The sequence below is a fragment of the Equus asinus genome, chromosome 25, assembly GCF_041296235.1.
Source record: "Equus asinus isolate D_3611 breed Donkey chromosome 25, EquAss-T2T_v2, whole genome shotgun sequence".
In the NCBI taxonomy this organism is placed as follows: domain Eukaryota; kingdom Metazoa; phylum Chordata; class Mammalia; order Perissodactyla; family Equidae; genus Equus; species Equus asinus.
This window is the reverse complement of record NC_091814.1, coordinates 33,959,946-33,980,500: the sequence shown is the minus strand read 5'-3', so window position 1 is coordinate 33,980,500 and position 20,555 is coordinate 33,959,946. Positions and strand designations below refer to the sequence as shown.

At 38.6% G+C, this 20,555-nt stretch overlaps 1 protein-coding gene across 3 annotated transcripts in view; it reads right to left on the bottom strand.

Annotated features, from left to right (window-relative positions):
- Window positions 1–20,555, bottom strand: part of DTL (denticleless E3 ubiquitin protein ligase homolog) — an 84,459-nt gene that overhangs the window by 55,749 nt on the left and 8,155 nt on the right. For all 3 annotated transcript variants that reach the window (XR_001397063.3, XR_006519526.2, XM_014834877.3), the window contains exon 6: window positions 429–494. Coding sequence is in view for 1 of the 3 variants with exons in the window: in XM_014834877.3 (XP_014690363.1) it covers window positions 429–494 (66 nt within the window). In the remaining 2 variants the exon portion in view is untranslated. The remainder of the gene's footprint in view (window positions 1–428; window positions 495–20,555) is intronic.

Below are 20,555 nucleotides of genomic sequence, written 5' to 3'. Positions count from 1 at the left end.
CTAAAATTGCTCTAAAAATTAAGTAAATTTTTCTTAAAAAAGAAAGTATGCAGGGAGATGATCATTGCTTTCTGTTTAATGGCAGTATGGGGCAATGTGAACATAATTATATTTAATTTAATCCAATTCTTTAAAGCTGAAAAGAAATTTAAATCAAAAGATCATTTACCAGTGAGCCTATTAATAACTTGAATTCCATCAATAATTTAGGTAAATAGCATTACAGTTCAGAAGACAATATGAGGTAAATATGGATAATACTTGAAATAATCACCAAGATTTGGAGAACTAGAACAGTGAGCAGAAATGGGGGATTATGAATACGTGCCCCCTGGTGGTAATCAGATAAAATCACTAAGCCTTTCATGCAAAATAATAAAGTATGGGGTAATCCCACATTTATCAAATTTAAAGTGGAATTAGACTACCTTTTTTGTTGCACCTGGTGTCCCAGACCATAATGTTGCCGTCTCTTCCCCCTGTACAGAAGACAGCTGTGCGGAAACAAACAGTTTGTCAAGAAGTTAACAAAATCAGTCAATGACATATACATTTCAATTTAAGTTTCTTAGAACATCTCTTCTATGCTAGATACTGTCATTGGCAATGGAGATTAAAAATGAAAAAAACATGGCTCAACAACAAGAGAAAACAAAGCTGTAAAGGAAAAGGATTAAAAAGAGCTCAAAACACTTGTGTTAAACAAAAACTTTATAGAATAATTTTCTTTTTTTTTCCTGAGGAAGATTCACCCTGAGCTAACATCTGTGCCAATCTTCCTCTATTTTGTATGTGGGTCGCCACCACAGCATGGCTACCGCTGAGCGGTGTAGGTCCGTGCCTGGGAACCAAACCTGGGCTGCTGAAGCAGAGCATGTTGAACTTAACCACTAGGCCATGGGGCCGCCCCCTATAGAATAATTTTCTTAAAATCACATAAAATACTACATATAATAAAGTTATAATGAGAATAATGATAAACAAGGAATAACCAAAATATACTGAGTGTTTACTAAGTGCTAGACACTATCCTAACTGCTTTATATAAATTATTTCAATCCTTGTTATAAAATCATACTAGGTGGGCATTATTATCCCCTTTTTACAGATGAGAAAACTAAGGCACAGAGAGGATAAGTAACTTGTAAAGGTATTCTTGGCAGTACGAATCCAGAGCCTCCACTCCAATCCTCCAAAATATGGATGGATCCATATAAAATTTGTATGGATTGAAGGAAGGCAATGGGATTAGAGAACAGAGCATAGGGGAATTTCAATTTATTTGTAATATTTTATTCCTTAAAATCAAACCAAAAAAACACTGCTTCCTGTACAGAAAAGTGAGCACTCAACAAACCAATCTATCTGCATTAGTTGTAAACTGGACAAAATATTAAGACAACTATCTGAGGGCTCTATAGAGATTAAACAAAAACATGCAATTTTTGGAGGGGAGTCAACACATGAAGCAAGGATTGGTCTGGGTTAAGTAACTGGGTTTTTTTGTGGTTTTACTTTGAGGGCAGCCACAACTGCAGCATCAGTACCAGGCAGCTAAAATGCCAAGAGAAAAACCTGCCATCTTTCAAGCCAGAGGAACTAGGAAACAGAGAGCTGGGATAACAAGAGCTGCCAGAAGGAGGGGGAACTCTTGAGAGAGTTAGAGAAAGAGAAACCCTAATTCTGTGTTTAGACATAGTACAAGTCTCTGGCTGACCCTTCAACCATATATAGTCATGTGTTGCTTAACAACAGGGATACGTTCTGAGAAATGCACCATTGGGTAATTTTGTCTTTGTGCAAACATCATAGAATGTACTTAAACTTAAATGGTATTGCCTACTACACACTTAGGCTACACAGTACTAACCTTATGGGACCACTACTGTATATGCAGTCTGCTGTTGACTGACATGTTGTTAAGTGGCACATGACTGCACGCAAGAGAAAACTAAAAGCAACTTGTAACTAAGGCTTAAATTAAAGAACTGAATTGAGATCTGTCCCACTGCTCTCCTGCAGGTTTGAAAGTTTGCAATTTGAGCCTGAGTTAATTGCTTATTAAAACAAAACCATCAACTCTCTTCTGAGCAATATAACAGAATCCAGAGTCACAAAGCCCAGGATATAATAAATTACTTGATGTATAGCGAGACAGGAAAATGAGTCATTTTCAAGGGAAAAGAAATCAACAGAGGCCAACCTGAAACAATCCAGATGTTAATTTATCAGATAAGGTTGTAAAGCAGATATAACTAAGTCACGTGAAGTAAAGAAATAGACTCTCATGATCAATGCAAAGGTGAGAAACTCAGCAAAGAAAAAAACAGAACTTATCAAAAACAAATGGAAATTTTAGAACTGGAAAACACAATTTCTGAAATGACAAAATGCATTGGATAGGCTTAAGTACAGAATGGAGAGAAAAAAGGAAAAAGTCAGTGAACTTGAAAACAGATCAATGGAAATCGCTCAATTTGAAGAAGAGAAAAAATAAGATTGAACATGATGCTAAGTGAAAGAAGCCAGTCACAAAAGACCACACATTGTATAGTTCCATTTATATGGATGTGCAAAATAGGCAAATCTAGAGACAGAAAGTAGTTTAGTGGTTGTGTAGGGCTAGAGGCAGATGGAAAGTACTGCTAATGGGTTCTGGTTACTTTTTAGGCTGACAAAAATGTTCTAAACTTAGATTGTGGTGACAGTTGTACAACTTTATAAGTACATTAAAAACTATTAAAATGTGCACTTCAATTGGGTGAATTTTATGGTATGTTAATTATATCTCAAATTTAAGAAAATGGAAAAATACCTAACAAAGCTTCAAGGATTCATGGGACAATTCAAAAAGTCCAATATATGAGTAACTGGAGTACCAGAAGGTGAGGAGAGAAAATAGGGCAGAAAAATATTTTAAGAAATAATGGCAGAAAACTCCCCAAATTCCGTGAAACATATTTGTAAATTTACAAATTCAAAAAGCTCAGCAAGCCTCAAACAGGATAACTTTGAAGGCTGCCTAGATACATCATAGTCAAACTGCTGAAAACCAAAGAGAGAGAAAATCCAGAAAGCAATCAGGAAAGACAACACATCACAAGAAGGAAATGATCCAAATGAACAGACTTCTCAACAGAAGCCATGGAAGACAATGAAACAACATCTTCAAGTAATGAAAGGAAAAAAACCGTTAACAAAGCAGATTGATTACAACCACACTCAAACTATAAAAAATGTTAAGGGAAGTTCTTCAGGCTGAAGAGAAATGGTATCAGAGGACAAAGGAAAGAGGGTATTGCCAGGGGGAAATCATGAGTTCAGTTTTAGGTATGTTGAACTTGAGGTGCTTGCAAGAGAGGTTAAAGCTGGAAATATAATCTGGTTAAATACACACGGAGTGAAAAATAAAACAAAATTGGAATGATGAAACTGTCCAGGGAGAAGGAAAGGAAGGGCAAATACCAAATCCTGCCCCATGTCAACACCGCAAGTTAGGTAAAGAAGTGGAATTCACAAAAGCAACTATGAAGAAATAAACAGAAAGACTGAGACCCAGAGGAAGTGGTATCTCAGATTCAAAGAAAGAAAAGAATTTTGAATTTTTATAAATGGCCACAAGTGTCAAATATTACACAAGTAAAAGAAAGGCTGATTTCAGGAAGAGAGCTAGGAGTGGAAAACAGATTGAACCAAGTTGAAATGAGGAAATTTAGCCAGCTTTCGATTATCTTCAAGAATCTTAGAGGAGAGAGAAAACAAGATAGCTAAAGGAGAACACAAGGTTAAGACGTTTTTTGGGACAGGCCACAGACATGCTTGAGGCTTTCCTATGGAGAAAGCGCCAATAGAGGGAGAAAGCTTGAAGATATAGGAGCTGTGGGGACTAAGTGATGGTGTATCGTCCTGGGGAGGATGAAGATGTTTCTCAACCTCAGCTGCACATTGGAATCCCTTGAGGAACTTAAAAAAAATAGATGCCTGGCCCACCTCCCAGAGATGCACATTTAATTGGTATTCTTAAAAAACATTCCCAGGCAACTAACACGTAGTTAGGGTTGAGAACCAGTGGTCTAAGGAAGGAAGGATTGACCTTGAACTGGAGAATAAACAATGAGAGAGAAGGTGCAAATCTAAAGGTAAGTTTGTAGAAGGAGAAATGGAAATTTACTTACAATCATTTTTAATTATCCACCAGAACTTCTACCACTCCTTTTTCCACACGAAACACAAATCTGTGAGTCAATTTCCCTTGTTTTCAGATGGTCCATATTTAGGGAAAGCAAATTCTACTAGTATGACTATGTCCTATTAGGATTATTGGTATCCTGCCCATGTGGGGCTGAAAGAACTGGATCAATGATCTTTCCTACCATGCTACCTATCAAAAAAACCACTAAGCACTTATATAGTCCTCAGGGTGTTTTTTTTTAATACGTTCACATCTTACTTCATTTTTATGCTTATAAGATTTTTGTGAGTTAAATAGAATAGGTATTAATCTCATTAAATTAAGAAATGAAGGTCCAGGGAGATATAAATGACTTTGCTCAAGAACTCAGAGGCAGAAACGAGAATAAAACACAGGGCTTCTATGTACGGTTGTAAAAGTGTGCCTCACACTAGGGCACTTGGCTGAGGAAGTAGGGGCTAAAATCTAATATGTTTTACCAACCTAACTATGTGGCCTTAGGAGCAGTGTCCAACCAGACTAATTCACACTAGGGCACCTGTGGACTACTGGGAGTCATGACAAAAGCTACCTACCCCTATTTCTAATTCAGTGCTTTTTCTACTAGACCACATAGCTTCAATATACAGTTTTAAAAATTAAGCAAAGGGGTCAAAGATACGGTGTTTTCCTTTTCTATTACCCTTTAAATAAATTACCTTTAGTAATATAAATTTTCACAATCTTAAATTATTTTTATAAACTCAGAGTGAACTCTGACTCAGGAGTGTAGTGAACTAGAACAAGCATATCTAACTTTATACAATAGATGTGTTAATGAAAAGTTACAGAGATAAGAAACTATGCCATATATTTCCTCTTCAAGGTTCCAGTCTCAACAGCACCCACAGTAGATTAAAATTGACCTTTTTGATTTTAGGTCCCAGATGGTGGTATAGGAAAACCCTGAATTCACCTCTCCCACAGACACATTGAATTTACACCTAAATACAAGAGCAATTCTTTCTGAAGAACTGAGGGCAGATTGAATAGCTTCTGCACAACAAGCAATAGAGGCACCACACAGAGAGGGGTAGGAGAGATGGAGATACGTATCCATGGGAACCCCACTCCCAACAGACAACCTGCAGGTTATCATTGAGGTGCCTGCCCTGGGGCACAGCGAAAAAAAAACAGTAGTTTAAAGGGCACCTAGACTCTATGGGAAGGAAATCCCTTTACGAAATCTGTCAAATAGGTAAGAAATTGCTGGAACTCTCTCTGGGGTCGTAGGTGCTGGCAAGTGACATTTTTTCCCATTTTTTGTGTTCCTCTTTCATCATGATAGCACAGGCAGAAGAATGGTCTAGACAATCTAGCTGGCCTGCTAATGCTGCCCCAGTGTGCCCTGGGTCCCTGACCCACACCAGCTCCCACCATCCCCGCAAGATGGCCCTGGCACAGTGTGCCCTAGGACCCCTCCGACCCATGCCTGCTCCAGCCATCCTGCCAGGGCAACCTGAACACAGGGCACCCTGGGAATCCCCCGGCTCACACCTGCGCCAGCTGTCCAGGCAGCCCTGGTATTATTGTACCCTGAGAGCCCCTGGCCTGTGTCTGCACCAGCTCCAGCCATCCTGCCAAGGCAGCCCTAGCACGGGCACCCTGGGGCAGCCTGGCCTGTGCCTGCTCCAGCTCCAGTTTTGCCAAGGCAGCTTGCACACAGTATACCCTGGGACTCCCCTAACCCACAAGCATTCCAGCTACAACTGGCCTGCCAAAGCTGGCTGGCACACACAGTCTACACAGGGGATGCTCCTACACAAGGCCACTCCTTCAAGACTAGGAGAGGTAGCTGCTTTGCCTAATTCATAGAAACAAACACAAAAAGTCCAACAAAATGAAGAGACAAGGAATACGTTCCAAACAAAAGAACAAACCTCCCCTAAAAAACCCTAATGAAAAGGAAATAAGTATTTTACCTGATAAAGAGTTCAAAGTAATAGTTAAAAAGATGCTCACTGTTATCCGAAAAAGGGTTAATCTCCATAATATACAAAGAACTCACACTGCTTAACAACAAAAAAACAAACAACCCGATCAAAAAATGGGCAGAGGACATGAACAGACATTTCTCAAAAGAAGATATGAATATGGCCAATAGACACATGAAAAGATGTTCATCATCGCTAATCATCAGGGAAATGCAAATCAAAACTACACTAAGATATCACCTTACACCCGTGAGATTGGCAAAAACATCCAAAACCAAGAGCGACAAATGTTGGAGAGGTTGTGGAGAAAAAGGAACCCTCATACACTGTTGGTGGGAATGCAAACTGGTACAGCCACTATGGAAAACAGTATGGAGATTTCTCAAAAAGTTAAAAATAGAAATACCCTATGACCCAGCCATCCCATTACTGGGTATCTATCCTAAGAACCTGAAATCAGAAATCTCAAGAGTCCATTGCACCCCTATGTTCATCGCAGCATTATTTACAATAGCCAAGACGTGGAACCAACCTACATGCCCAGAAACTGATGATTGGATAAAGAAGATGTGGTATATATACACAATGGAATACTACTCAGCCATAAAAAAAGACAAAATTGGCCCATTCACAACAACGTGGATGGACCTCGAGGGTATTATGTTAAGCGAAATAAGCCAGTCAGAGAAAGACGAACTCTATATGACTCCACTCATAGGTGGAAGTTAGTATATTGATAAGGAGATCTGATCAGTGGTTACCAGGGAAAAGGGGGGTTGGGGGGAGGGCACAAAGGGGGAAGTGGTGTACCCACAACATGACTAACAAAAATGTACAACTGAAATCTCACAAGGTTGTAATCTATCATAACATTAATAAAAAAAAAAAATACTCTGCCAATATGTACTCACCAGGTATAACCACAATAACCTATTTTTTAAAAAACTTTTTCCTTCTTTAGACAATAAAGCTTCTATGTATTGGGTGAAAAAAAAAAAAAAAAAGATGCTCACCAAACTTGGGAGAAGAATGGAGAAACACAGCAAGACCTTCAACAAAGAGTTAAAAAATATCAGAAAGAATCAATCAAAGCTGAAGAATACAGTAACTGAAATGAAAAATACACAAGAGGGAACCAACAGCAGATTAGATGATACAGAAGAATGAATCAGCAATTTGGGAGATAAAATAGCGGAAATCACCCAATCAGAAAAGCAAAAAGAATTTTAAAAAATGAGGATAGTTTAAGGGACTTCTGGGACAACATCAAGTGTACTAACATTCACCTTACAGGGGTCCCAGAAGGAGAAGAGAGAAAGGGGCAGAATACTTGCTTGAGGAAATAACGGCTGAAAACTTGCCTAACCTGGGGAAGGAAACAGACTTTCAAGTCCAGGAAGAAAAGAGAATCTCAAACAAGAACCAAGAGAGACCCACACCAACACATATAATGAAACTGGCAAAAGTTAAAGATAAAGAGAGAATCTTAAAGGCAGCAAGAGAAAAACAAGTCATGTACAAAGGAACCCCCATAGTACTATTAGCTGATTTTTCAGCAGAAACTGCAGGTCAGAAGGCAGGGCACGATATATTTAAAGGGCTGAAAGGAAAAAAACTTAGCAACCAAGAATACCCTACCTGGCAAAGTTATCATTCAGAATTGAGGAGACATAAAAGGTTTCCTAGACAAGCAAAAACAAAAGAAGTTAATCATCACTAAACTGGCCTTATAAGAAATGTGAGGGGCTGGCCTGGTGGAGCAGTGATTAAGTTTGCATGCTCCGCTTTGGCGGCGCAGGGTTTGCAGGTTCAGATCCCAGGTGCAGACCCACACACTGCTCATCAAGCCATGCTATGGAGGCATGCCACATAAAAAAATAGAGGAAGACTGGCACAGACGTTAGCTCAGCAACAATCCTTCTCAAGCAGAAAGAGGAAGATTGGCAACAGATGTTAGCTCAGGGTCAATCTTCCTTACCAAAAAAAAAAAAAAAAAAAAAAGGGGAAATGTTAAAGTGTCTTCTTTAAGTAGGAAACACAAAACTAGAAATAAGAAAACATGAAAGAAAAAATCTTAGTGGTAAAGGCAGATATTTAGTAAAGGCAATGGGTCAGCCACTTAAAAAGCTAGTATGAAGTTTAAAAGACAAAAGTTAGTAAAGTCAACTACAACTAAAACAAGTAGTTAAGAGATACATAAAATAAAAAGATGTAAAATATGACATCAAAGACATAAAACATGGTGGGGGGAGGAAAAATGTAGTGCCTTTAGAATGTGTACAAACTTAATTGACCATCAGCTTAAAACAGGCTGTTTTACATACGGGTCATTATATATGAACCTTATGGTAACCACAAACCAAAAACCTACACTAGAATCACAAAAAACACAGAGAAAGGAACCCAAGTGTAACACTAAAGAAAACCACCAAACCACAAGTGAAGAGACCAAGAGAAGAAGAAAGGAACAGAAAACCATAAAAACAACCAGAAAACAACCAACAAAATGGCAATAAGTATATACCTATCAATAATTACTCCAAAAGTAAACGAACTAAACGCTCCAATCAAAAGACAAAGGGAAGCTAAATGGATAAAAAAACAAGAACCATGTATATGCTGCCTACAAGAGAGTCACCTCATATGTAAAGAGACACAGAGACTGAAAGTAAAGGAATGGAAAAAAATATTCCATGCAAATGGAAACAAAAAGAAAGCTGAGGTAGTGATAATCATATCATAAAAAATAGACTTTAAAACAAAGACTATAACAAAAGACAAACAAGGACATTACATGATGATAAAGGAGTTAATCCAAAAAGAGGATAGGCATGCCATGCTTAACAACAGCGATAGTCTGAGAAATGCATTGTTAGGCAATTGAGTCATTGTGCGAACATTACAGAATGTACTGAAGGGGAACAAAATTTGCCACCCCAAAATATATCTCTTTAACATGAGGATTATTTTAGGCTGATTATTTTTAAGAAACGAAAGACTCAAAGTTTTTGTAACCTCCCCCTTGTTTGGCTCCCCTCTATTCTTCTGCGTCTGTGTGGCCAAACACTTGTTTTCCAAATATTTGCTTCTTTTCCTCTACCTGTGAATTGCCTTCCTTCCCTTTGAAGTCCCTGACTCTCCCCACACCCAACATCTTTTGTCTTTAGCTGAGGAAAGTATTTAAGCTGAGGGCTCAGCCATTTTGCTGAGTTACTCGATCTTCCTGGGTTTTTTTTCCCATGTATACACATTATTAAACTTTTGTTTGTTTTTCTCCTGTTAATCTGTCTCATGTCAATTTAATTCTTAGACCAGCCGCAAGAACACAGAAGGACAGAGGAAAATTTCTTCCTTCCCCACAGTACTTACACAAACCCAGATGGTAGTCTACTACACACCTAGGCTATGTGGTACTAATCTTATGGGATCACTGTCAAATAGGCAATCCACTGTTGACTGAAACGCCGTTATGCAGTGCATGACTATACAACATTTGTAAATATTTATGCACCCAACACAGGAGCACCTAAATATCTAAAGCAAATATTAACAAACATGAAGGGAGAAACTGACAGTAATATAATAATAGTAGGGGACTTTAATACACCATTTACATCAATGCATAGTTCATCCAGACAGAAAATCAACGAGGAAACATTGGGCCTAAACAACACATTAGACAAGAAGGACTTAATAGATACATACAGAACATTCCATCCCTAAACTGCAGAATACATGTTCTTTTCAAGTGCACATGGAACATTTCCCAAGGTAGATCTCACATTAGGCCACAAAGCAAGTCTCAATAAATTTAACACTCAAATCATATCAAGCATCTTTTCCAACCAAATGGTATGGAAATCAATTTCAAACAATACAACTTTACATCTAAAGGAACTAGCAAAATAAGAATAGCCAAAAGTTAGTAGAAGGAAAGAAACAATAAATCAGAGCAGAAGCAAATGAAATAGAGACTAAAAAAATAACAGGAAAAAAATCTATGAAACTAAAAGCTGGTTCTGTGAAAAGATAAACAAAACCAATAAACCTTTAGCCAGACTAAAGAGGGCCCAAATAAGTAAAATCAGAAATGAAAGGACAGAAGTTACAACTGGTATGAAGAAACACAAAGGATTATGAGACTACTCTGAACAATTGTACACCAACAAATTGGAAAACCTGGAAGAAATGGATAAATTCCTAGAAACACATAACCTGCCAAGACGGAACCATGAACAAACAGAAAATCTCAAGAGACCAATTACAAGTAATGAAATTGAATCAGTAATTTAAAAAGTTCCAAAAAACAAAAGTCCAGCACCAGAGGGCTTCACGGGTGAATTCTAGCATACATTTAAAGAAGAGTTAATACCTATCCTTCTCAATTTATTCCCAAAATTTCAAGAGGAAGGAATGCTTCGAAACTCATTTTAGGAGGCCAGCAGTACCCTGATACCAAAATCAAACGAAGACACCATAAAAAAAAGAAAACTACAGGTCAATATCCCTGATGAACATAGATGCAAAAACCCTAAACAATATACTAGCAAACTGAATTCAACAGAATATTAAGAGGATCTTACACCATAATCAGCTGAGACTTATTCCAGGGATGCAAGAATGTTTCAACATTTACAAATTAATCAACATGATACACCACATCAACAAGACGAAGGATAAAAATCATATGATCATCTTAATAGATGCAGAAACATCTTTTGACAAAATTTAACATCCATTTATGATAAAAACTCTCAGCAAAGTAGGTATATAAGGAACATAGCTCAACATAATAAAGGTCATGTACGACAAAACCATGGCTAACATCACACTCAGTGGTGAAAAGCTGAAAGCTTTTCCTCTAAATCAGGAACAAGACAGGATGCCCACTCTTGCCACTTTCATTCAACATAGTATTGGAAGTCCTAGCCATAGCAATTAGGCAAGAAAAAGAAATAAAAGGCATCCAAATTGGAAACAAATTTAAAACTGTCACTATTTGCAGATGACACGATAACAGACATAGAAGACCCTAAAGACTCCACCAAAAATCTATTAGAATAAACAAATTCAGCAAAGTTGCAGGGTACAAAACTTACATACAGAAATCAGCTGTGTTTCTATACACTAGTAATGAGCTATCACAAAGAGAAGTTAAGAAAACAATCTCATTTACAAGTGCATCAAAAAGAAAAAAATACTGGGGGGCTGACCCAGTGGCACAGAAGTTAAGTTCACAAGTTCTGCTTCAGTGGCCCAAGGTTCACCAGTTTAGATCCTGGGGGCAGATCTATGCACCACTTGTCAAGTCATGCTGTGGCAGGCATCCCACATATAAAGTAGAGGAAGATGGGCAACGATGTTAGCTCAGGGCCAGTCTTGCTCAGCAAAAAAGCAGAAGATTGGCAGCAAATGTTAGCTCAGTGCTAATCTTCCTCAAAAAAAAAAAAAAAAGAAAGAAAGAAAAAAAGAATAAAATACAGAAGGTGACATTGGGATCATGGTGGAGTGAGTTGTTCCCTTTGTCTCTCCCCTGTAAGTTAGAACTAAATGGACATCCATTAACCAACAGAGGATTCCCTATACAGCACAACAGGATGCCTGAGAGATCCATGCAGCTACGCATCTGAAGGTAGGTGGACTAGACCCCAGGGAAGCAGTGGAACCAGGGGAGCAGCCCCTTCCCCATCCCAAGTGGCAGCAATCCAGGTTGTGGATCATAACACAGCGGCCAGCAGACAGTGAGTGGTGGTGGAGGCAGCCTGGACTGCGCACAACACTTGGGCTTGTGGAGGGAAGATAGCCTGGCCCAAGGAAGTGTCCACTGTGCTATGGTGGCCCTGATCAGACAGCCCCGGCTGGCATCAACAACAGAGAGCTGTGCACAGCTAAAAGCTGAGGCGGCAGGAACAGAAAAAATAGGCCCTGCCCTCCTCCCCTATGGTGGCACATGGAATCTACAATCAGAAGGGACAGGAACCACAGGAGAATTGGTGACTCAGCAGCGGGGGCTGTATACAAGTCTCTGGGTCCCCAGTCTCCCACCAGCAAGTGACACTCATGAACACAGCACCCCGGGTAGCAAGTAGTGCAATAAGCACCCCAAGACAACCTGGGAACAGCAGCACAGGTGGTACATGGGGCAGCAGCATCCAAGCCTGAAGAGAGCCAGTGGAGGAACACTAGACCCAGGTGACCAGAACCAAAGTAATCAAAGCTGTATCCAAATAAGAAAAAGTGATTACTACCTCTGCACTAGCAGAGGACCAATTAATCAAACACCATGAAGAACTACACTTAACACTGCAGAACAGAAGGAAAATGACAACTCTCCAGAAACCAAACCCAAAGTCACAGAAGACTACAATCTAACTGACTCAAAACAGCTATCAGAAAGAAACTCAATGAGTTACAAGAAAGACAGCTCAAAAAGAATAAAATACCTAGGCATAAATTTAATCAAGGAAGAGACAGATCCATACTCTCAAAACTATAAGACATTGGTAAAAGAAATTAAAGAAGACACAAACAAATGAAAGATATCCTGTCCTCATGGATTGGAAGAATTAATATTGTGAAAATGTCCACAGTACCCAAAGCAATCTACAGATTCAAGGCCATTCCCATCAAAATACCAATGGCATTTTTCATAGAACTAGAACAAAAAATCCTCTAATTTGTAGGGAACCACAAAAGACTCTGAATAGCCAAAGCAATCTTGAGAAAGAAGAATTAAGCTAGAGGTATTGTGCTCTGTGATTTGAAACTATATTAACAAAGCTATAGTAATCAAAATGGCATGGTACTAGCTCGAAAACACACACAAAGAGCAATGGGATAGAACAAAGAGCACAGAAATAAACCCATGCATATACAGTCAATTAAATCTATGACAAAGGAAGAAAGAATATACAGTGTGGAAAAGACAGTCTTCAATAAATGGTGCTGGGGAAACTGGACAGTTATATGCCAAAGAATGAAACTGGACCACTATCTTACACCATATACAAAAATAAACTCAAAACAGATAAAAGACTTGAATGTAAGACCTGAAAGAAATCAGACAGCCAGCTTTTTGACATTGGTCTTAGCAATATTTTTTTGGACCAGTGTCCTCAGGCAAGGGCAGCAAAAGCAAAAATAAACAAATGGGATTACATCAAACTAAAAAGCTTTTTTTTTTCCTTAAAGATCGGCGCCTGAGGCAAAATGGCGGGGTGAGCTGACCCGGGATTCTCTCCCCTCCAAAACACAACAAAAGATTGGAAGAACTGAATTTCAGAGAATAAACATAATGCCAGCTCGTTAGAGACCTACAATACCAAGAAGGCGGAGATCATAAACCTAGCTTTACACCTTCAGAGGCGTTGGAACGGTAGGAGAGAACATCGCTCCCTCCCCTAGAGTCTGCGATTGCTGCGGCGCGCGACCGGGGGATCATCCAGGACTCCTGCCACTGATTCAGTGGAGACCCGCTGACGGGGGGAAAGCTTCCGTCGGCGGGAACCCTATAAATGAAGGGCCTTGGGAGACCAGAGAACAGAACTGATCTGAACCCAGACCAGCGCGTGTGAGTAACAGCTCCTCCCCCGCAGCAAAGCCAGTAGGCGCAGCCATCTTGCCCCAAGGCGGAGAGCTAACACGCCACTCTCGACCCCCATCTAGTGGCGACAGGCTGTAACTGCAACTGAATTCTACCACCATGAGAAAAAACCGCTCCTCTACCATCCAGCAATTTATAAAAGCCCCAGACCAGAAGGAAAACAATAAAAACACAGAATTAAGTCCTGAGGACTTGGAATTAGGTAAACTAAGTGATAATGAATTCAGAGCAGCTATAATCAAAAAACTCAATGAGGTAGAGAGAAAGATAGAGAAACAAGCCGAGTTCTGGAGTTACTTCACAAAAGAGATTGAAATCATAAAGAAGAATCAAACAGAATTACTTGAGATGAAAAACAGAATGGACCAGATAAAACAGAATACGGATTCCCTGAATGCCCATGTAGACCACATAGAGGAGCAAATCAGCATAATCGAGGACAGACAGGCCGAATGGCGCCAGACAGAGGAAGAAAGAGAACTAAGAATTAAAAAAAATGAGGAAAATCTCCGAGAGATAATGGATTCAATGAGGAGTAAGAACATAAGGATCATAGGAATTCCTGAGAATATGGAAAAGGAAAATGGAGCAGAAAGTGTGCTTAACGAAATTATTGAAGAGAACTTCCCAAATCTAGGGATCAACGGAGAAATGTGTGTAGAGGAGGGTTTTAGATCTCCTAGATTTGTCAATGTAAAAAGACCCACCGCAAGGCACATAATAGTAAAGTTGGCAAATAGGAATGATAAGGAAAGAATACTCAGGGAAGTAAGAAAAAAAAAGAGAATAACCTATAAAGGAGCCCCTATCAGACTGTCAGTGGATTTCTCTACAGAAACCCTACAAGCTAGGAGAGAATGGAGTGATATATTCAAAGCTTTAAAGGATAAAAACCTTCAGCCAAGAATACTCTATCCAGCAAGAATTTCCTTCAGATATGAGGGAGAAATTAAATCTTTTCCAGACAAACAAAAGTTAAGGGAATTTGTAACTAAAAGCCCTCCATTACAAGAAATCCTCAAGAAGGCTCTCATATTTGAAAAAAGAAAAAAGGGAGAAAGGGGACACAATCCACAGACTAGGGAGACCGATGGATAGAACCAGAACAGGATAGCAAATATTCAACTATAGCATTAGGGTAAAAATAAGGAAACTACCAAAACAAGGACGATCTTAGCACTCTAACTACAAATTAATAAGATGAGTTAGAATAAAAAATGAAAATAATTATTTAGGAGGTGAAGAGCAAAGGGTCTAAATCAGTATTGGTCGAGTAAGTAAGAGACCACCAGAGAATAGACTATATTATACACGAGATTCTAAATACAAACTTCAAGGTAGACACTAAAATAAAGTACAGAACAGAGTCACAAATCATAGATAAGGAAAAATCTAAGAAACCCAGCATAAGAAATTGCAGTATTAAATGGGTAGTCTAAAGCACACAGGAAAAGAAACACAGGAAAACAAGATAATGAGCGACAGATTGACAGCATTAAGTCCACATGCATCAATAATCACTCTCAATGTGAACGGATTGAACTCTCCAATAAAAAAACAGAGTGGCAAAATGGATTAAAGAACAAGATCCAACAATTTGTTGCCTCCAGGAAACACACCTCAGCCCCAAGGACAAACGCAGACTCAGGGTGAAGGGGTGGAGGACAATACTTCAAGCAAATAGCAAGGAAAAAAAGGCAGGTGTTGCAATTCTCATATCAGACCAAGTGGATTTCAAAATAAGACAGGTAAAGAGAGACACAGAGGGACAATATATAATGATCAAAGGGACACTTCATCAAGAAGAAATAACGCTTATAAATATCTATTCACCCAACACAGGAGCACCAAGATTCATAAAGCAACTATTAACAGATGTAAAGGAAGATGTTAAAAACAACACAATAATAGTAGGGGACCTCAACACCCCACTCACATCAATGGACAGATCATCCAGACAGAAAATCAACAAGGAAATAGTGGAGCTGAATGAAAAACTAAAACAATTGGACTTAATAGACATATATAGATCACTCCACCCTGAAGGAGCTGAATACACATTCTTCTCAAGTGCACATGGAACATTCTCTAGGATAGACCATATGTTGGGAAACAAGGCAAGCCTCTACAAATTTAAAAAAATTGAAATAATAACAAGCATCTTCTCAGATCATAGTGCTATAAGGCTAGAAATTAATTACAAGAAAAAAGCTGAGAAAGGCACAAAGATGTGGAGACTAAACAACACACTACTGAACAAGCAATGGATCATTGAAGAAATTAAAGAAGAAATAAAACAATACCTGGAAACAAATGAAAATGACAGCATGCCATACCAACTAATATGGGATACAGCAAAAGCTGTATTAAGAGGAATATTCATCGCAATACAGGCACATCTTAACAAACAAGAAAAATCCCAAATAAGCAACCTTAAAGCACACCTAACTGAACTAGAGAAAAAGGAACAAATGAAGCCCAAAGTCAGCAGAAGAAGAGAAATAATAAAAATCAGAGCACAAATAAATACTACTGAAATGAAAAAGGCAGTAGAAAGGATCAATGAGACAGCTGGTTTTTTGAGAAGATAAATAAAATTGACAAACCCCTAGCCAGACTTACAAAGGAAAAAGGGAGAAAGCTCAAATAAACAAAATCAGAAATGAGCGAGGAGAAATAACAACAGACTCTGCAGAAATACAACAGATTATAAAATACTACAAAAAACTATATGCCAACAGAATGGATAACCTAGAGGAAATGGATAAATTCTTGGACTCCTACAGTCTCCCAAAGCTCACTCAAGAAGAGGCAGACAATTTGAACAGACCAATCACAAGGAAAGAGATTGAAACAGCAATCAAAAACATCCCAAAGAATAAAACCCCAGGACCAGATGGCTTTCCTGGGGAATTCTACCAAACTTTCAGAGAGGATTTAATACCTATCCTTTTCAAGCTATTCCAAAAAATTAGGGAAGATGGAACACTTCCTAACACATTCTATGAGGCCAACATCACGCTGATACCAAAACCTGACAAGGACACCACGAAAAAAGAGAACTACAGGCCAATATCACTGATGAACATAGATGCAAAAATTCTCAACAAAATTTTGGCAACCAGAATTCAGCAATTCATCAAAAGAATCATACATTAGGATCAGGTGGGATTCATACCAGGGACACAGGGATGGTTCAACATCCGCAAATCAATGAACGTGATACACCACATCAACAAACTGAGGAATAAAAACCACATGATCATCTCAATAGATGCAGAGAAGGCATGTGACAAGATCCAACAGTCATTTATGATAAAAATTCTGAACAAAATGGGAATAGAAGGAAACTACCTCAACATAATAAAGGCCATATAGGACAAACCCATAGCCAACATCATACTCAATGGGCAAAAGCTGAGCGCCATCCCCCTGAAAACAGGAACGAGACAAGGATGCCCTCTATCACCACTCTTATTTAACATAGTACTGGAGGTCCTGGCCAGAGCAATCAGGCAAGAAAAAGGAATAAAAGGAATCCAAATAGGGAGGGAAGAAGTGAAACTCTTGCTGTTTGCAGACGACATGATCTTATATATAGAAAACCCCAAAGAATCCATTGGAAAACTGTTAGAAGTAATCAACAACTGCAGCAAAGTTGCAGGGTATAAAATCAATTTACATAAATCAGTAGCATTTCTATACTCCAGTAATGAAGCTACAGAAAAAGAACTCAAGAATACAATACCATTCACAATTGCAACAAAAAGAATAAAATACCTTGGGGTAAATTTAACTAAGGAAGCGAAGGACCTATATGATGAAAATTACAAGGCCTTTCTGAGAGAATTGGATGATGACATAAGGAGATGGAAAGACATTCCATGTACATGGATTGGAAGAATAAACATAGTTAAAATGTCCATTCTACCTAAAGCAATCTACAGATTCAACGCCATCCCAATCAGAATCCCAATAACATTCTTTCCAGAATTAGAACAAAGAATCCTAAAATTCATATGGGGCAACAAAAGACCCTGAATTTCTAAAGCAATCCTGAGAAAAAGGAACAAAACGGGAGGCATCACAATCCCTGACTTCAAAACATACTACAGTAATCAAAACAGCATGGTACTGGTACACAAACAGGTGCACAGATCAACGGAACAGAATCGAAAGCCCAGAAATAAAACCACACATCTATGGACAGCTTATCTTTGACAAAGGAGCTGAGGGCATACAATGGAGAAAAGAAAGTCTTTTCAACAAATGGTGCTGGGAAAACTGGAAAGCCACATGTAAAAGAATGAAAATTGACCATTCTTTTTCACCATTCACCAAAATAAACTCAAAATGGATTAAAGACCTAAAGTTGAGACCTGAAACCATAAGGCTTCTGGAAGAAAACGTAGGCAGTACACTCTTTGACATCAGTATTAAAAGGATCTTTTCGGACACCATGCCTTCTCAGAGAAGGGAAACAATAGAAAGAATAAACAAATGGGACTTCATCAGATTAAAGAGCTTCTTCAAGGCAAATGAAAACAGGATTGAAACAAAAAAACAACCCACTAACTGGGAAAAAATATTTGCAAGTCATATATCTGACAAAGGCTTAATATCCTTAATATATAAAGAACTCTCGCAACTCAACCACAAAACATCAAACAACCCAATCAAAAAGTGGGCTGGAGGCATGAACAGACATTTCTCCAAAGAAGATATACTGATGGCCAATAGGCACATGAAAAGATGCTCATCATCGCTGATCATCAGGGAAATGCAAATCAAAACTACACTAAGATATCACCTTACACCCGTTAGAATGACAAAAATATCTAAAACTAATAGCAACAAATGTTGGAGAGGTTGTGGAGAAAAAGGAACCCTCATACACTGCTGGTGGGAATGCAAACTGGTGCAGCCACTATGGAAAACAGTATGGAGATTCCTCAAAAAACTAAAAATAGAACTACCATACGATCCAGCCATCCCACTACTGGGTATTTATCCAAAGAGCCTGAAGTCAGCAATCTCAAAAGTCCTGTGCACCCCAATGTTTATTGCAGCACTGTTTACAATAGCCAAGACGTGGAAGCAACCTAAGTGCCCATCAACAGATGAATGGATAAAGAAGATGTGGTACATATATACAATGGAATACTACTCAGCTGCAAAACAGAACAAAATCATTCCATTTGCAATAACATGGATGGACCTTGAGAGAATTATGTTAAGTGAAATAAGCCAGCGAGAGAAAGATAATCTGTGTATGACTCCACTCATATGAGGAATTTAAAACTATGGACCAAGAACAGTTTAGTGGATACCAGGGGAAAGGTGGGGTGGGGGATGGGCACAAAGGGTGAAGTGGTGCACCTACAACATGACTGACAAACATTAATGTACAATTGAAATTTCACAAGATTGTAACCTATCAATAACTCAATAAAAAAAAAGACAAAAAAATAAAAAAAAAAAAAGATCGGCACCTGAGCTAACAACTGTTGCCAATCTTCTTTTTTTCTTTCTGCTTTTTTCTCCCCAAATCCCCCCAGTATACAGTTGTATATTTTAGTTGTGGATCCTTCTAGTTGTAGTACATAGGACGCTGCCTCAACCTGGCCTGATGAGTGGTGCCATGTCTGTGCCCAGGATCTGAACCAGAGAAACCCTGGGCCATGCAGCAGAGCGTGCGAACTTAACCACTCGGCCACGGAGCTGGCCCCTAAAAAGCTTTTAAACAGCAAAGGAAACCATCAAGAAAACAAAAAGGCCACCTACTGAATGGGAGAAGTTATTTGCAAATCACATCCAATAATGGTTAATATCCCAAATATAAAGTACTTACACAACTTAATATAAAAAAAAACCCTGAATATAAAGTGGGCAAAGGACTTGAACAGACAATTTTCCAAAGACATACAGATGGCCAACAGACACATGAAAAGATGCTTAACATCACTAATCATCATGGAAATGCACATCAAAACCACAATGAAATACCACCTCACACCTGTCAGAATGGCTATTATCAAAAGACAAGAAATAACAAGTATTGGTGAGCATGTGGAGAAAACGGAACCCTCATACACTGTTGGTGGGAATATAAATTGATGCAGTCACTGTGGAAAACAGTATGGAGGTTCCTCAAAAAATTAACAGAACTACCATGTGATCCAGCAATTCCACTACTGGGTATTTATCTGCAAAAAACAAAAACACTAATTCAAAGAGATACAGGCACACCCATGTTAACTAATACCTTCATTAATAATACTATGCTCAGCATTCTTTACAAAAGCCAAGATATGGAAGCAAACTAAGTGTCCATCGACAGATGAATGGATAAAGAAGATGTGGTATATATACAATGGAGTATTACTCAGCCATAAAAAAGAATGAAATCTTGTCATTTGCAACAACATGGATGGACCTAGAGGGTATTATGCTAAGTGAAAGCAAAATAAGTCAGACAGAGAAAGACAAATACCATATGATTTTACTTATATGTAAAATCTAAAAAATAATACAAGTGAACAAACAAAACAGAAATACACTCATAGATACAGGAAACAAACTGGTGGTTACCAGAGCAGGGAGGGGTTGGGGGGGCAAGTGAAACAGGTGAAGGTGATTAAGAGGTACAAACTTTCAGCTATAAAATTAATAAGTCTTAAGGATATAATGTACAGCATAGGGAATACAGTCAGTAATGTAATAACTTTGTATGGTGACAGATGGTAACTAGACTTATCATGGTAATCATTTCATAATGTATATAAAT